Below are 19,039 nucleotides of genomic sequence, written 5' to 3' on the forward strand. Positions count from 1 at the left end.
GCCCCCAGGGCTCTGACGGTGATTTAAAGGGCCCGGGGCGCTGCTGCGGTAGTGGCAGCCAAGAGCCGCTGCGGTAGCGGCAGCCAGGAGCCCCTCGCCTTTTAAATCACCGCTGGAGCCCCGCTGCCGCTCCCCCAGGGCTCCAGCAGCAGGGCTCAGGCAACGATTTACGGGCCCGGGGTGGTAGCAGCAGCCGGAGCCCAAGCCCTTTAAATGGCCTCCAAGCCCTGGAGCTCCCAGCTTTCTCTGCAGCTGGTAGCTCCAGCAGTGATATAAAGGGCCTGGGGCTTCCAGCTGCCACTACCACAGCTGAGCCTGGGGCCCTTTAAACGAGATTTAAAGGCCCTGCCCCTTCCAGTTGTGGCCACACCCCCTGTTCAGGACTCCAGAGTACTGGTAAGTCCTTTAAGTTACTTTCACCCCGCCCATAGTGTAGTATATTTGTGCTTATACCGGTATAGCTGTTCCCACATGGGAAGGAGAATAAGCTATTCCTGTATAAGGCACCTTCGTATTGGCATAACTCCATTCATATTGGGGGTTGTACAAGTATAACTATATTGTTTAAAAAAAATCACTCCACCCAATAGTTACACTGCTACAAAACTTCATAGACGTGGCCTTAGTGATCCTCAGTTACGAACACCTTGGGAATGGAGGTTGTTCGTAACTCTGAACAAAATGTTACAGTTCTTTCAAAAGTTTACAACTGAACATTGACTTAATACAGCTTTGAAACTTTACCATGCAGAAGAAAAATGCTGCTTTTAACCGTATTAATTTATATGAAACAAGCAAAGAAACGGTTACCTCATTAAATCTTTTTTAAATTTTCCCTTTGTTTAGTAGTTTGTGTAGCACAGTATTGTACTGTATTTGCTTTTATTTGTCTCTGCTGCTGCTGATTGCATACTTCGGGTCCCAAATGAGGTATGTGGTTGACTGGTCAGTTCATAACTCTGGTGGCTGTAACTCTGTAATTCTACTGTATTTACAGCACTTCTCTCCAACTAGCATTTAATTGTATTGAACGTTCTTTAACTTAGCTACAATATGGCATTGATTTAATTTTGGTTGATAGAATGCTGGGAATTTTTTTTCCTGTGTGCTCTTTTCCTTAAAATATAATAGAATCCATTTTCCCCTCCTGTGTGACTGGTTAAAGGAGCAGTAATTAAGTAGATAGTAATTAAATTTAATTATCTAATTAAGTCATAATTCCCATTCTGAAGCTGTCTGTTTAATTATAGGTTTTTTCATTTAAACTGGCATCTGTTTTGTTGGCTTTGGCCATCTTTCCAAATGTGCTTAAAATGGCAAATTGAATAAATTATGCCTTTTGTGAAATATTCATGTGTAATATTAGAAAAAAAGAGAAAGAAAAGAGGCGCTTGAGGAAGCCTTTTAGGTCTAACTTGGTCAGGGTGTACAAACCTAATTGCAGAAACAGAATTCAAAGCCATGTGGAGTGGCTAGAGGAGGTGAGCTGTTGAATGTGGGATTGCTCATCCATTTAGAAAATAAAACCATTTATTTTGGAGAAGTTCTTGACAATCTCTCTGAATTTGTTTACTGTCCTGCAGGAGGTTTATAAACCTCAGAGAAAATATAAACGTCAGGATGGAGCAGAAGAGCTGCTAGATGAGGAGTCTAAGGTTCATGCTACACTTTTGGAATATGGCAGGTAAGTGGGTCCCATCAGTGTTAACTGTTCACTTATCCTGATGTGGTTCAAATGCTTTATATTGTATAAGCCTAGCAACCTAGATTTTGTTTGAAACCCTTTTATTTTCATGCAGACTGCTAAGGTTTAAAGAGATGTTTGGTTTCACATTTTAAGTTTACTTAAACTATAAACACTTTGGGGCAAGGATTGTCTTGTTGTCATGTATAGTGCACAGTGCCTACCACAGTGGAGATTCAGTCCCTGAGTGAGGACTATTAGCACCACCACCATATAAATGATGATTGTTTATTGTACATGGTTGATCTCTGCACATAAAAAGAATGGTGTAGATTCCTGACACTTCTAACTGGGTTGCGACTTTCAGCCATGATCTTTAACCAATGTTGGCTTTCAAGAAATGATTTCTGGAAGTCTGAAAGAAAGGGGATTGAAGTGTTTTGTTTTGAAATGGTAATGATGTGGTTAATACCTCAGGATACTGAATTGTGGCTATAGCACTGATGCTGCGTGCGCTATGTGAGCGATCTTCCAGATGAAGAGAGACAAATTTAAATGAAAATAAATATTTGCGAATAACCTTTGCCTTTTGAAATCTTTCCAGTTTCTTATGAGACAAATGGGGGTGGGGGGGAGAGACATCTTCAGTATTTGGGAAGAAGGAACTGGAGTTATTAACAAACTTTATCTGTTTCCAACTTCTATTTCTAAAGCTTTCTTTTTCTTAGCTTAGTAATACTTAAGCCTCCCTTAATAGATGACTTTTCCACTATTTGATCTGTTTCGAAGTTCTTCAGCTAGAATTGAGTTTTATATCTTTTTCCTTCCTTTTTTTATATCTTTTTTTCATCCCTCCTTCCCTACCTTAGATTTACTGACTCTTTACTAGGAGTATTTTCCTTTTTGTTCCTTTTGATTTTTATTTTAAGGCAGCAACAGTGCCCTGAGTTGGAGCATGCTTTATAACATTTCCTCTCATTCTCTGTGTATTTGGCTATAGCAGCATGGACTAACGAACATTTTCTTTCCTGCTTGTTGACAATAAGAGTGGAATAAAATCTGCAGTATGTTCTTAACAGAACGGAACTATTGAGGGATATTTGGAATACAACTATGAATGAGAAGACTCTCCTTTCACTCAGCACACATGCTTGCACCTTTGAATTCTATACATAAGCTAACCAAAGAACATTATTTTTCAATGGATTTCAGTACAGATATTTTAAATATTAGCAGGTTGGCACAGAAAAATAGGTGTGAGTTGTTCTAATGATCTCTGGATCTGTTCAGAACACTACTCTAGCATCCAATCTCTAGCGCTTCAAGAAATAAGATGCCTGTTGTGTATATCGTAGCTAATAATTCTGTAATTAATCTAACATTTACAAAAACTGTATGCCATAATCTTCAAATGACACAGCTGCACATTTATCTGACTGAAAATAAGTAAATGTTCCTTAGCTACCATGTTGAGAAATTTTTCAATATGCTTTGAAACAATGAGTCAATGGGAGTTTGTCCAAAGGCTGCAGTATTTTGCCCATTACTAATTGAAATATTTCCATGAATCTACCATTTTTAAAAATACCCTCTTGAATGAATAAAATTGCTGGCTTCTCCCTGAAGTTTTTGTTCATTTGGAAAACTTTGTCTTCAAATGTATTTTAAAAGGGCAATTTTTTTGTTTAGTTTTTGGGTGGAATTAATTAGAATTAGTTTTTAATTACTTGTGACTTGTAGCCTCTTCATAATTCTGTTTTTATTTTTATAAAGAAAAATTTAATTTTACAGTTGGGAATGGCTCCATTGCATTCCATTAAACATCTATCTCTGCTGCACTCAATGTATTGTTGGAAAATATTCTTTGCAATGATCTAAGTTAGACTTTTTTTTAATGAAATACTAGATTCTGCTGCAGTTGGTGGCACTCTGCTGGTAATGATTTTGACTTGTGTGCTAGTGGATTCCTCTCCTCCCCCCTGTACCCACTCCCGTTGTTAGGACTGCCCATTTAAATCCTGAGAGAGTTTCTGGTTTAGATCAGAAGATTGGATCCCAGCAGGCTAGAATAAAATCTCAGGAACATAAAATTCTGGGTAGATTCTTTTTAAAGGAAGGTTTTGGTGCTCTTCCAGGCCCCCTACATTTAAGAATCTGAAAGCTTGAAAGGGGGAGTAACCAAAGAAGTTTTCATCTTGTGGATCATCAGGAATGATTTTTTCCTAAATATTGCAAAACATTTGGAGGCACAATCAGGGTACACCCGAGGAAAGAGGAACCAAGCTGGTGGAAAGAATAGATAAAGCTGCAGCACAGGGAGGTTTAAACTAGGACTTTAGAGGAAAGGGCAAATACAGAGAGAGCAAATAAAAATAGGGATGGACAGACACTGAAGGATAAAATCTTGAAGTGGAAATGAGGTTTTTGTTGGATTCAGTCATGAATTCATGACAACTCATGAAACAAAATGCGCTTAAAATACAAGGTTTGTTAAAGAGCTCATGTACAAATTCAAGGAGCTTCAGTAGGAAATTAAAGGAGACTGGAGGCATGTAGTTTGCAGGGTAGTGGGCATGACTGGAAATTTTGTTAGATTGATCGTTTCAGCTGATATTAACCCTCCTTCACTGCAGACATAGTAATTATAAATTATGGTATGTGTAGTATGCTGTTAGGAACTGAGGAAATTTAGGCTGATTTTAAAAAAAGGGAAGGGAACTTGGAGAAAACTAGGAATACTGCAGAATTGTAATGGATTAAGTATAGGTATTTTGTATAGCATATTATAACAGGAATATGTTATGAGACTCCTGAATGGAGAGAACCATATCTGATATGGTACAATAAGCAACAAATGAGAACATATGTGATATGTAGAGAATTATGATTACAGAGAAGATCTGAAGCTCTGGCGTAAACTGTGTTGGATTTGATCGGAGGAGAAAAAGTTTGTGTGATCATAGGTCTTCATTGAAGCTGGCAGCCAAAAGTGGTAGTCAGAGAGAGGAGAAAAATTAAATATACAGTAAAAGTTGTTGGGGAAAATGGGAAGCAGAAATCACAGTTTAATAGAATGAGGATGACTACAAAATCTTAAATGCTAGCAAAGGGGCAAACATTAAAGTTTAGACTGGTATTAGTAGATATAATGTAGGATGATGTAAATTTTAAAATAAAATAAGCAGCTGTACTTAAGGAATGAGGCATATTCCACAAACATATAAGTGGCAACCTTAAATGTTTTAACTTCCAATAATACTATTGGAACAGACCATTGATCCCATTCCAACAAATACATATCAGACACAGTAATTGAATCATGGCATCTCTACACAATACCTTAATTCGGATGTAAATTCTAATTCACATCAGCATGTTGCACACTAAGTTGCCCATGTGGACCCTGCTGCTGTACACTAAAAGTTCCTTGGTACATGTGAATATAATCCTGTTTGAAACAGGACTACATCTGTCATGTAGACTAGCCCTAAGGTTATGTCTACACTACATGCCGGATCGGCGGGCAGCGATTGATCCAGCGAGCATCGATTTATCACGTCTAGTCTAGATGCGATAAATTGACGCCCGAGTGCTTTCCCGTCGACTCCTGTACTCCAGCTCCTCGAGAGGCAGAGTTGACGGGGGAGCGGCAGCAGTCAACTCACCGCGGTGAAGACACCATGGTAAGTTGATCAAAGTATGTCAACTTCAGCTATGTGGTTCACTTAGCTGAAGTTGCGTAACTTAGATCGATCTCTCTCTCCCCCCTCCCCCCCCCCGTAGACCAGGGCTAAGACTCCTTCACTGCAGACATAGTAATTATAAAGCCCATTTAGCCTTCAACTCTATTCCTTCCACATGCCTGGAGAAACAGATGGGCATTACTATATATAGTTATGGCGTATGACATAATATGGCTATAGACCCTGAAAATCTGCTGCCATATTCTCACTTGTCTTTTCTTCTGCTAGTCTTTCTGTGTTTAAAGCTCATAGGTTGTCCAAAACCGTAATCCAAAGTATAATGAAATTTTTCCTTTGAGTTCTGTGGGCTTTGGCTCAGGGCACAAATTAATTTTGGGGCAAAGGTTCTAAATATCAGTTTGTAGTACAGTACATACTATACGGCATGATATAAGCACAAGTATTGTACCAGTGTAACTGTACCTGTTATGAGTGTGATTTATTTATGTATTTATTTATTTATTTAGTTAGTTTTTACTGAAATAGTTATACTGGCATAACCCCTGGTGTGGATGCAGTTATATAGGTGCCTTTTATAGCTAATTCCCCTTTCCATATGGGAATATACATGCCAGTATAAAGCACCTTTAAACTGATGTAAATACATCCAGACCAGGAGGATTGTATTGCTTTAACTCTACCAGCATAGTTGAAGTGGTATAACTGTCTAGTGTAGATAAGCTGCTTAAGGCTGGGAGTTGCCCTGTCATAATCAAAGGCTGAATTTGACCCTGAAAGTGGGCAGTTAGTGGGAAACAATCCTAATGTCACTGATAGCCTTTATTTAAACTTTTACTATGTTTATTCATAAGATGTCGGAAACTCCTTCTACAGCAAATACCACTTTAAACAGTCTTTTATCTCCAAATAAGTTTTCCAGGAATATCAAGCTTGTCCTTTCATACTTGTGTGTGTATTTTTTTTGTTTTGTTTTGTTTCTTTGTGGGTGTCTCTAATGATGAGGTTGAGTTTGGTTACTCATTTCTGATCTAATAACGCTTGGTTGCTTGTGAAAAGTTGTGCATAATAACAAAATACACTCTGTTTAAAAATGTGGGTTAGCAGGATATAAGCTTTTCTTTTGAGAAAAAATTAAAAAAGCCCATTTGTTTGTATATATTAGCGCTGTGAGGATTTAAGGCCTTGATATGGTTTAAAAAAAAAAATTGCAGTTCAGAGAAGTGTTTAAGCATTGCACGAGTCCCATTGACTTTAGTGGAACTTAAGCACATGCGTAAGTGCTTTCCTGAATCAGGCATATATAATTAACTGCTAAGGTTTACTTTCCTTCACCAACGCTTAAGCCTTCCCTAAGTAAGAGCATGTTGCTCTGCAGACATTAGCACTATAGAATGTTGATTGCAGCTCTATGGAATTACAGTATAGAAAGATTGGTGGGGAATTGAAAATATGCTGTAAAGTCTATTTTACTGGGGCATTCATTAACTAATCCAAAGCTGGCTTTTTTTGTTGTGTTACAGAATTCACCTCTTAGTGCATTTCTTATGTACAGAATATTAATACAAGTGTATTTATGAAATTGAGAATGTTGGTTGTTCTAGCAACACACATCTTTGACTTTTCATGTGTATTTTAGGAGGTATGGATTGAGCAGACAAGCAGGCAAAATGGAGAAGGTAAGGGATAATATTGATTTACTGATAAAAATTAAGAAACAGTGTGGTCAAGGGGGAAGGAACCCTATTTTTTTTTTTCTTCTAAAGAAACCTCAATTCTGGAAGATCTTGAAGGAAGGCTCTGAAGTCTGCAGGCTTGTGTGTTTTGTTGCTTTTTTTTTTAAATTGCTAAATGAAACTAAAGCAGCCCATGAAAGATGTAATTGATTTCTGCCTCTTTTTAAATTATCTTCCTACCTTGAAAATACCCTTTAAAAGATCATGTCAGACTGCTTTCACAAACAATCCATTTGACCCAAATCCAATAACAGGCTTCTAAGTCGTTCGATTAGATAAAAATGTTTTCAAGCAATGACCATGCAAAGGATAATTTGCTGTTATACAAATGTATTGTGCTGTGCCATGAACAAAACATTGTAGGATTGTCCCTTATTATAGCTAATGTGACCATGCTTTGTTTTTATTTCCAATGAAAATTTTTAGGGCTGTTGATTTTAATTGCAGTTCACTGACATGATTAACTCAAAAAAAAAAAAAAAAGTGATTAAAAAAATTAATTGTGATTAATCACCATTATAATTGCATTGTTAAACAATGGAATACCAATTGAAATTTATTTAATATTTTTGGACGTTTTTCTACATTTTCAAATATATTGATTTCAATTACAACACAGAATACAAAGTGTAGTGCTCACTTTATTAGTATTTTTATTACAAATATTTGCACTGTAAAAATGATAAACAAATGAAATAGTATTTTTCAGTACACCTCATACAAATACTGTAGTGTGATTTCTTTATTGTGAAAGTGCAATTTACAAAATGTAGATATTTTGTTACATAACTGCACTCAAAAGCAAAACAATGCAAAACTTTAGAGCCTACAAGTCTACTCAGTCTTACTTATTGTTCAGCCAGTCGTTAAGACAAACAAGTTTGTTTACACTTATGGGAGATAACGCTGCCCACTTCTTATTTACAATGTCACCTGAAAGTGAGAAAAGGCACATGCGTGGGACTTTTGTAGCCTGCCTTGCAAGGTATTTACGTGCCAGATACGCTAAACATTCGTATGCCCCTTCAGGTTTTGGTCACCATTCCATAGGACATGCTTCCATACTGATGACATAATTTTTTTAAAGAATGTGTTAATTAAATTTGTGACTGAACTCCTTGGGGGAGAATTGTATGTCTCCAGCTCTGTGTTTTACCTGCATTCTGCCATGTATTTCGTGGTATAGCAGTCTCAGATGATGACCCAGCACATGGTGTTCATTTTAAGAACACTTTCACTGCAGATTTGGCAAAACGCAAAGAAGGTACCAATGTGAGATTTCTAAAGATAGCTGCAGCACTCCACCCAAGGTTTAAGAATCTTAAGTGCCTTCCAAAATCTGAGAGGGACAAGGCATGGAGCATGCTTTCAGAAGTCTTTAAAAGAGCAACACTCCAATGAGGAAACTACGAAACCTGAACCACCAAAAAAAGAAAATCAACCTTCTGCTGGTGACATCTGACTCAGATGATGATAATGAACATGCATCTATCCACACTGTTTGGATCATTGTCGAGCAGAACCCATCATCAGCATGGATGCATGTCCTCTGGAATGGTGGCTGAAGCACGAAGGAACAAATGAATCTTTTAGTGCCTCTGGCACGTAAATATCCTGCGACACCAGCTATAACAGTACCACGCGAGCTCCTGGTCTCGCTTTTAGGAGACCTTGTAAACAAGAAGCGGTCAGCATTATCTCCTGCAAATGTAAACAAACTTGTTTGAGAGATTGTCTGGACAAGAAGTAGGACTGAGTGGACTTGTAGGCTCTGAAGTTTTACATTGATTTATTTTTCAATTCAGTTACTTTTTGTACATAAGTCTACATTTGTAAGTTCAATTTTCACGATAAAGAGATTGCACTACAGTACTTGTATTGGGTGAATTGAAAAAACATTTTCTTTTGGTTTTTACAGTGAAAATATTTAATAAAATATAAATATAAAGTGAGTGTTGTACACTTTGTATTCTGTGTTGTAACTGAAATCAATATATTTGAAAATACAGAAATGTTAAAATATATGGTATTTTATTGTTTAACAGTGCGATTAATCTGTTACTTTTTAAATCTTAAAAATCGCTAGACAGCCCTAAAAATTTTATAATTCACTACACCCACGGAAATGGAACATGCTGCACAATATTACTTTGTTTCAATAACAAGATATCCTTATTGAGATAGATAATGCATCAAATTGTGAGCATATCCTGTTGCAGGTTGGTGGGAAAGCACAATACGGTTAGCGGTAGGGTATATGAAGAACCAGCAGCACACCAACATTTAACTTATACATCTAATATTCAAGTAATATAAAAGAAATGTTTCTAACTGTGTGGCTGCGGGTAAAAAATAAACCAGTCTGCAGCTATGACTGAGGTGCAGTCCATAAAATATGACCATGTCCCTTCACAAAGTCCTATTGGCTTTGTTAGCCAATATGTCAGACTGTTGTCATTTGTCATCTGAATTAAGCCACTACAAGAGAGGGGAATTAAATGTTTTGGCAGAGTGATGACGTGGTATCAAGAAATACAGTATAAATCTCTGGGGAATGCTACTTACTATAACAGAATTAATTCTTTTGAAAGTGGACTGTGCCCCACATAGGTTTATATCTTTATATTTAAAATGAGTTTTCAGGTGCACAGATTTTAAACCACTACTTTGATCTAGATTTAAACTTTATTTATATTAAAATACACTTGTAAAAATGCTGCTTTCTTATATTGGACGTGATATACCATACACAGAGATGGGGAGACTAAATAGCCATCAATCTTACATAGGCTGGACTCCCATTTATATCAGTGGGTTGCACCTGCTTGGACAGGGCCTGTACTTGGACACTAGACAGTATATAACAATATACTTCAGTTATTTAAATATAACACCTGAATTACAGTTTCCTCCTTGTTTTACTTTCATAACCCTTTGACTGCTGGTATTATCTTATCATGTAGCTATGTGGTATATTTATTTTCCTTAAATAGGCTGAAGACAAGAAAATGATACTACCTACAGGACTTGCAGCAGCAGGAAAGGCTGATGCCTATGATGAAGATGACCTTCAAGCTGCTGAAGAGGTGTGCTACACTTGTGTGTGTATACACACACACATGGACACAGAGAGAGGGCTTAGATATTAATAGCTTGGGGACAGTGTAAAAAGCACAGCATGTTCTGTTCCCTCTCTACAAAGAGGAAGAGTTCAATAGCTGAGCAGTGAGTTCCTTTCAGATAGGGAAATATGGGATAATAAACAGATGCATAAAAAGTAAATGTTCACTTAGGATTTTCCATGTAAAAACCTGGCCTATATATATATATATTTTTTTTTACAACCACAGAGCCATTCATCCTTAAGACCTGATCCTGTTAATGCTTTTTTGGGAAAGAAGTAGCTCAGTGGCCTCATCTCTCATTGACAATGATGGGAGCTGGGTGTCATAGGTGCCACATAAGCTGAGTCCTTACTGTAATCAAAGAACTTTCTGATTGGAATAATTTTAGCAACTGCCTCACTAACTTTCATAATAGTTTACTTTTCTGTAAGGAGCATTAAAATAGAGTGCAAATTGGATTGATTGGCTGATGGGAACTCTCATAAAATAGAAGTATACTAAGTATTTAAAGGCCTCTAATGCTAATTGTTTTGCTCTCATATGTTGTTTCTTATCTTTCTTTTTTCATTAGCTTCGTATTAAAACACTGATGACTGGAATGGCTGCAATGGCAACAGAAGAGGTAAGCAATACTTGAAATTGTAGCTTGCTTTAACATTTATGTGCATTGATATATCTTAGCCATCAGAATTCAAACCAGATTTATCACAGAGAGAATCCCATTAACTTTATTGGGATTTGGGTTGGGCTCAAAGTGCATTGAGACTTTGCCAGTCAGATAAAAGGACTGTTGTTTAGTTACAGAGGTTAAAATAATAGTGCACCAATTCCAGGTGTCTGTCTTTTGTTTTGTGTTTTTCTGTATAATGAATCAGTTCAACACGCTTAACAGTTAAATTATTTGTGCCCCTGAATTTCCCCTCTATATCTGCCATTTACTTTGAAAGCTATCATTGTTCCTGAAATATGGTTAACTGTTGCAAGTCTGCATGAGGTACTGACATTGTATATTAAAAATGGATACAGGGAAAGATGATTGAGCATGGGACAGTACTTTTCATAAGACTTCTGACTTAAAATCCTTTACCCTAAAATAATGATTGTGGCCTTTGCATAATCCTAGTGCTGCTTATTAAGTGGTTTCTGCATAAATAATTGCATAAATAAACATACTACAATGCAGCTGTCCTTGAAATGGCATTTAAACATAAAACCGGTAGGAGAACACTTCAACCTCTCTGGTCACTCAGTAAAAGATTTAAGGGTGGCAATTTTGCAACAGAAAAGCTTCAAAAACAGACTCCAGCAAGAAACTGCTGAGCTTGAATTAATATGCAAACTAGATAAACCATTAACTTGGGTTTGAATAGAGACTGGGAGTGGCTGGGTCATTAAACATATTGAATCTATTTCCCTATGTTAAGTATTCTCGCACCTTCTTGTCAACTGTCTAAATGGGCCATCTTGATTATCACTACAAACGTTTTTTTTCTCCTGCTGATAATAGCTCATCTTAATTAATTAGCCTCTTACTGTTTGTATGGCAACGTCCACCTTCTCTGTGTGTGTGTGTGTGTGTGTGTGTGTGTGTGTGTGTGTGTGTGTGTGTATATATATATATATAAATAATAATAAATAAAATTTTCTTACTAAATATTCCATTCTATGCATCCGATGAAGTGGGCTGTAGCACACGAAAGCTTATGTTCTAATAAATTTGTTAGTCTCTAAGGTGCCACAAGTACTCCTGTTCTTTTTGTGGACACAGACTAACACGGCTGCTGCTCTGAAACCTGTCATTTAAATATATGAAGCCCTTGTGTAACCTAGACTTTTTCATACTCTTACTTTACAGAGATAAGGTAGGGATCTTACGGGGTATTCCTCTTGCTGGAAAAAATATTGTGAGCAATTCATTCATTCATTCATTCATTCATTGCATTCATCACAGCTAGGATTTGGTAACTTTGATATAACATCTAAATGTTGCTTGTTTGTGTTACTGTCCTTTCCCTGTAATTCCATAGTGATTCCTGATATAGCAATAAACATAGTAAACATTCTGTGTACTATTTTGAAAATCCCAATACCTTTCACATTTTCTGATGTTCCAAATGGACAGATTCATTTGACAAATGATGGACATGACAGACTTGCCTTGTGATCGGATGCCTCCTAAAATTCTTCATCTTAGTAGAGAGATTTGGCTTCCCTACACACGTGATTTAGGATGAACACATTTTCACACACCTGCATGGCAATAATTTGGCTCAAAAGGTGGTTGTTAAAGCACTTTGACAGTCTGCAAAGGTGACTTCAACTTTAGTTGAATTATTGGCACTATGAAGGAAGCTTCAATAGTTACATTTCTTCATGGAGGGCATGTAAGAAGCTTCATTTGTTTACTGAGTTCTGGGGAAGATGAACTTCATTACATGCTTCATTCTTTTATAAACAGATTTGATTACATTAAAATAGTAGGTTTCAGAGTAGCAGCCGTGTTAGTCTGTATTCGCAAAAAGAAAAGGAGTACTTGTGGCACCTTAGAGACTAACAAATTTGTTAGTCTCTAAGGTGCCACAAGTACTCCTTTTCTTTTTATTAAAATAGTATTGTATTTATATAGTTTCAGGGGAGGTACTTTACAAACAACCCTATAATTTATTACTACTGATTTGTCCCAAAGCTTCAATAAATGCTTCTTGGTTTAATTGCAGGGCAGGTTAACAGCTAGCACAGTAGGTCAGATCGTTGGACTCCAATCTGATGAGATCAAGCAGATAGCATCGGAGTATGCTGAAAAGGTATGTTCTTTTCTGATTACATTTTATCAAATCATATTTGATCTTAGGCCCTGATAAGGCAATAAGTTTGCAGTGACTTCTATAAAGCAGCATTTATGACAGTGCTAAGTAGTGAAGATGCGATTCAGGAAAATATCCCTATGCAGGAAAGCATTTAACCACGTGCTTAGGTCTCTTGAAAGTCAATGGGATTTATGTGCTTAATAGCATTCCTGAATAGGGATGAACTTAAGCATGTCCTTAAGTGTTTTACTGAATTGGGGCCTGAATCAGCACCCTGTTCTGTGACTGAGAACAGCCATGAAACAAAGGCCCTGATCCTGCTGATACCTGCTTACCTGATTGGCTTTAAGCACACAAGTAGTCCACTGGGCTTCAGTGGGACTGCTTATATGAGTAAAGATAAGCAGAAGCACAAGTGTAAGTGTTTGTGGGAGTGGGACATCACTCTCATTGGGCCCCCATTACCAGTCATATGACTGGGTGCTGATTCAGTAACTAGCATTGTCAAAACCAAATCCTTGCTGCTTCATTAATCAAGGCAATTAGTTTTGTTAGCTCTATTTATTGTGTTCTACTGGAATTGTTTTTTACAGTACTGTGAAAAGAAAATCTGGCTCTTCGAGCAATTAATACGTATAATACATCACTGCCATATATGAGTTATAGGTCGTTCTTATGTCCAATAGTCTTCTCATATTTCTTCCTTTTCGTTGACACTTATGAGGTATGGAGCTTTCCCACTTATGAGATAAACCCTATAACTCAACAGAGGCTATGGCAAATTCCGTGCCTTTCTGTATTATAAAGGAATGGAAGAACAGAAGCCATAGGGTCATATTTCAATGTTACATTTCTTCTGTTCTGAAAGGAGGCAGCAGGACCTTGACTATTACAGTAGAACGATGATTAATAATCTAGAAAATAAGAACTGATTCAAGTCAGACCAAAATGTATCACATGTAAAATCGAATTTACTAGATATTACAGAACAGGATCCTTCCTCATGTGCATGTACTAGAAGAGGAAGTTGAGGGTATTATCAAACAATGCTCATTGAAGCATTAACAACTTCCCAATTTCCAGAAACCTCTATTTAAATCCCAAATTAAAAGGTGATTTGCAATGACTGTCCCCTGATGGAGTTGCTGTTCTTCCCCAGCTTTGTTAATCTTCATCATTCTTGCCAGGTGTGATATGTCCATAAGCCCAGGAAGAGATTTTGAGAACAGTTTTTTGCTTTTGGCATGTACCATATTGTGCCAAGAGATAGGAGTTTAATAATAATTTTTTAAAGATGGTTGCATCTACAAGGCTTCCCTCCACCCTTCTTAACTTTGAATTCCTCCCCTGTTTCAAAGTATACAGGTCATGTACTCTCAATATACTTACTGCACATTCCCAGTAAATTTAGACTTGTATGAAGTTTATTTGCTACGCAGGGTTTCCTCCTTCCTTTGCTAAGATCGTGTTTTTGTTTAAGACGATAAATAACTGGATTCTACAGTCCTGCACCTCTCCTTTCTGGAGCATGTGAAAGAGTGGGTTTATCAAAGGTTGGGGAGCCGCCTTTTTAAAATCTTGACAGAATGTTGCTGTGAAGCATATGTTTTTCCACCCTTTTTAAAAGGCTGTTTGTACCAAATTAGGTTTGTTCTTACTAAGGTGTGAGAGATTCCTCTAATGTGAGTATGCCAGATGGTGCCCACTTCAATACCCAGAAGTATTGTTTGCATTAGGAAAACTTCTTGGCAGTTTCTTAACAAGGAAGGATAATTATACAAGTGATAGAACTAAAAGAATTGGATAAGTGTAGTGTCAAAAACACCTCCTTTAAAAAAAATTACATAAAGGCTGCGAGTTTTAAATATCCAAACAACTGAATGCAATTTAGACAATTGAGTGGTTTGCTAGTGTGTTAAATATTAGAGTAGATGAATTAGAGTTCAAGCCACTTAAAATATTTGCAGAACTTACAGCATTTAGTCCAGAAGTGACAACATTCCACATAAGTTCACCATTTCATGGTTGAACTGAGAAATCAGTCTACATTCTGTGTGTTTTGAAGATACAAGATCAAAGGCTAACCAGTCCAACCCATCTCTAATAATTTGAGAGTAGGAAGTTTGCAGGACATCTCATTATGTCAGTCCAGCATTTCAGTACTCAATCCTATAGATAGGGGGTCTTTCCCTTCTTTACCTCCTTCTCACTTGTATTTCTTTGCAGAGAGCAGTCAGTGCTGGTACTGATAAGTGATTACACAGTGAGAGAGTTAAGTCAGAATATTGGTCAGTTTTGCCTGGGTAAAAATGTGTCCATGTCTACAATCTTCAAATTAGACGCTAATGTGCACCATATAAATTCAGTTGGAATAACATAAAAATAAGCATATTAATAGCTCAATGTGATTAATGACTGTCACTGAAAGACTGTGTAGGTGTGTTTTGTTTTGGTTTGGGTTTTTTTTGTACTGGAACCTGAAATGTATGAAGGCAAGGAGAAATGAAAAGCTTAAGAATAAAATTTATCACAGATTATATTGAACTGTGGTGAAAGTGCACAACACACCAGCACTAATGTTAGAGTTCTTCTGATTGAACTTGGCTTGAATGCTTCACTTGGTTTAGTTTATTACGAATGGGTTATTTGTAAGGCTACGTTTTAGTCATGGCTGTTTTTAGTAAAAGTCATGGACTGTTCATGGGCAGTAAACAAAAATTCACGGCCCATGACCTGTCCATGACTTGTACTGTATACCCCTGACTAAATCTTGGGGACGGGGGCGACCCGAGGAAGTGCTGGGGGCTGTCAATCTATTAAAAAAATTAATCGCGATTACTCGAGCGATTTAAAAAAAAATTATCACAATTAATCACACTGTTAAACAATAATAGAAAACCATTTATTTAAATATTTTGGATGTTTTCTACATTTTCAAATATACAACACAATACAAACTGTACAATAGTTCACTTTATATTTATTTTTTATTACAAATATTTGCACTGTAAAGAAACAAAGAAATCGTGTTTTTTCAGTTCACCTGATACAAGTACCGTAGTGCAATCTCTTTATCATGAAAATTGAACTTACAAATGTAGAATTATGTACAAAAAATAACTGCACTCAAAACCTAAAACAATGTAAAACCTCAGAGCTCATAAGTCCACACAGTTCCATTTCTTGTTCAGCCAATAGCTCAGACAAATAACTGTTTACATTTGCAGGAGATAATGCTGTCCACTTCTTGTTTACAATTTCACCTGAAGGTGAGAACAGGCGTTTGTATGGCACTGTTGTAGTTGGTGTCGCAGGATATTTACATGCCACATGCACTAAAGATTCATTTGTTCCTTCATGCTTCAACCACTGTTCCAGAGGACGTGTCCATGCTGATGAGTTCTGCTCAATAACAATCCAAGGCAGGGCAGACCGACGCACGTTCATTTTCATCATCATGCGTCAGATGCCATCCGCAGAAGGTTGATTTTCTTTTTTGATGGTTTGAGTTCTGTAGTTTCTGCATCAGAGTTTTAAAAAGATTTAAGTTTCTGAAAGCATGCTCTGCACCTCATCCCTCTCAGATTTTGGAAGGCACTTCAGATTCTTAAACCTTGTGTCAAGAGCTATAGCTATCTTTAGAAATCTCACATTGGTACCTTCTTTGCATTTTGCGAGATCTGCAGCGGAAGCGTTCTTAAAATGAACAACATGTGCTGAGTCATCATCCGAGACTGCTATAACATGAAATATATGGCAGAATGTGGGTAAAACAGAGCTGGAGATACACAATTCTCACCCAAGGAGTTCAGTCACACAATTAATTAACATATTTTTTTTAATGAGTGTCGTCAGCATGGAAGCATGTCCTCTGGAATGGTGGCCGAAGCATGAAGGGGCATATGAACGTTTAGCATATCTGGCATGTAAAAAATACCTTGCAATGCAGGCTACAAAAGTCTCATGCAAACTCCTGTTTTCACTTTCTAGTGACGTTGTAAATAAGAAGTGGGGTAGCATTTAATCTCCTGTAAATGTAAACAAACTTGTTTGTCTTAGTGATTGGCAGAACAAGAAGTAGGACTGAGTGGACTTGTAGGCTCTAAAGTTTAGCATTGTTTTGTTTTTGAGTGTAGTTATGTAACAAAAAAAATCTACATTTTGTAAGTTGCGCTTTCATGATAAAGAGATTGCACTATAGTACTTGTATGAGGTGAATTGAAAAATACTGTTTCATTTTTACAGTGCAAATATTTGTAATAAAAAAAATAAAGTGAGCCGTGTACATTTTGTATTCTGTGTTATAACTGGAATCAATATATTTGAAATTGTAGAAAAATGTCCAAAATATTTCATATATTTCAATTATTCTGTTTAACAGTGCAATTAATACTGCGATTAATCACGATTAATTTTTTAAGTTAATCATGTGAGTTAACTATGATTATTCTACAGCCCTAAATAGAATACAAAGTTTTCCACCTGCAGTGCATTGGCTCCAATTGATTGTGAACAAAAATTGATTTGTTGATTATTTGTATTGCCCAAAGAGTGTGTTAATTGCTGATTTGAAGATGATCTTCCTGTTGTGAAGAGGTTAAAATTTAAACATCACCATCACTGGTCATTCAACAGTCTGCATGTAATGAGTTGTTGGTTTCAAGCTAACTCCAAAAGGAAACTGGGCACAAACATACATTTCAGCCTGTGATTTTTGTCCCTTTGAGTCAGGGTGGAAATATGAAATGTGTGAGGAGGAGTGAGGCAGAATCTTTCATTGCCACTAGCTATGCTGCAACTAATTGTGGACAAATTGACAGTTCTGTAGACACAAATAGTCTATCCGGCACTTTTTATCAACATTAAATTCATGCAGAGCCCCAGCAGAACCCACAAAATCACATGTTTAACCCCTCCCAGCTTCTTGCACTCGTGTGTTCAAATAACAAGTACAAAAAAAAGTCTTGTGTCAAACCCTGTGCCCTTTATATTCCTGAAGAGATGATGAAGATGTCGTGAGAAAATGGAATCTAATAGACCCCTCGACTGAAAATGTATATATATGGACATTTAGTTCCAAAGGATGGGTTTTATTTATGCCAAAGTTCTGCCCCTGCAGCCCATTAACCTAGTAACATCTCCATCTTTAAAATTCTCTTTGCAGACCAGGATTACATTTGACAAAATTATTCTCTAATTCCCAGTACCTTGTTTTCAAGAACATTAGGTAGGATTTGTAAGTGCTCAGCAGCTCTCAGACTCAATACCAGTTGTATGGACAAAAAATGGAATTATGCTAACTTCTTAACCACAACTGCTACTCGTGTACAACAAAAAAGCTCTTAACGGGAAAGAGAAATTTTCTTAACCTTCATGAGATGCTCTAATGAGGATCCACTTACTGTGGGTACTCCATCAGATTGTACCTTTGGTTGTTCCTCCTCTTGGGAGAAAATAAACTATGGTCCATGTCAAGTTGGAGCCAATTATAAGATTTAAAATAAAACTGTCTTGGCTCTGATACTGTCCAGTACGAGTGTAAATGTATGTCAGGCTTCTAGAACTCCTTCCCCTCAGGTCATTGATTAAATACCAGATTGCAGCTGGTTGGACATGACGACTGTCTGCTATCCAAAGCCATTAGCTGCGCTCTCACTGCCTTTCACCATCTTAGGTCACTGTGCATCATAAATAATGTTCAATGAATTAAAATGGGACAGAAGATTGTGGCAATCATGGCAAAAGTCCATATCTGAATCCAGTCATCAGCAGAAGGAATTTGCATGTCCTTGTGCTGAGGTAGTTGGAGATTCTAAGAAATCATTGTAGCCCTCATTCACCAAAGCTTCCACAGGTCTTGCAGAACTTTCACGGTAATGGGCCAGTTAATCAAACCCAACTTCCTTTGTCTGGATAAGCTCTGAGACAAACTAAAAACAGTCACTTGTGAAAGTGTAGAAATGAGATAAACCTTGCTTTAAAAGTC

General features: G+C 37.1%; 1 protein-coding gene across 5 annotated transcripts in view; it reads left to right on the top strand.

Annotated features, from left to right (window-relative positions):
• The window catches only part of CCDC93 (coiled-coil domain containing 93), a 103,692-nt gene that overhangs the window by 29,636 nt on the left and 55,017 nt on the right, over positions 1-19,039 (top strand). For 3 of the 5 annotated variants that reach the window (XM_038420925.2, XM_043505014.1, XM_043505012.1), the window contains exons 7-11: positions 1,584-1,684; positions 7,025-7,064; positions 10,115-10,207; positions 10,818-10,868; positions 12,964-13,050. In XM_038420925.2, the coding sequence (XP_038276853.1) occupies positions 1,584-1,684; positions 7,025-7,064; positions 10,115-10,207; positions 10,818-10,868; positions 12,964-13,050 (372 nt within the window). Of the gene's footprint in view, positions 1-1,583; positions 1,685-2,553; positions 2,572-7,024; positions 7,065-10,114; positions 10,208-10,817; positions 10,869-12,963; positions 13,051-19,039 lie in introns of all 5 variants that reach the window. The other 2 variants (XM_043505013.1, XM_043505011.1) reach the window with 1 other exon arrangement.

The sequence above is a fragment of the Dermochelys coriacea genome, chromosome 11 (genome assembly GCF_009764565.3).
Source record: "Dermochelys coriacea isolate rDerCor1 chromosome 11, rDerCor1.pri.v4, whole genome shotgun sequence".
Classification (NCBI taxonomy): Eukaryota; Metazoa; Chordata; order Testudines; family Dermochelyidae; genus Dermochelys; species Dermochelys coriacea.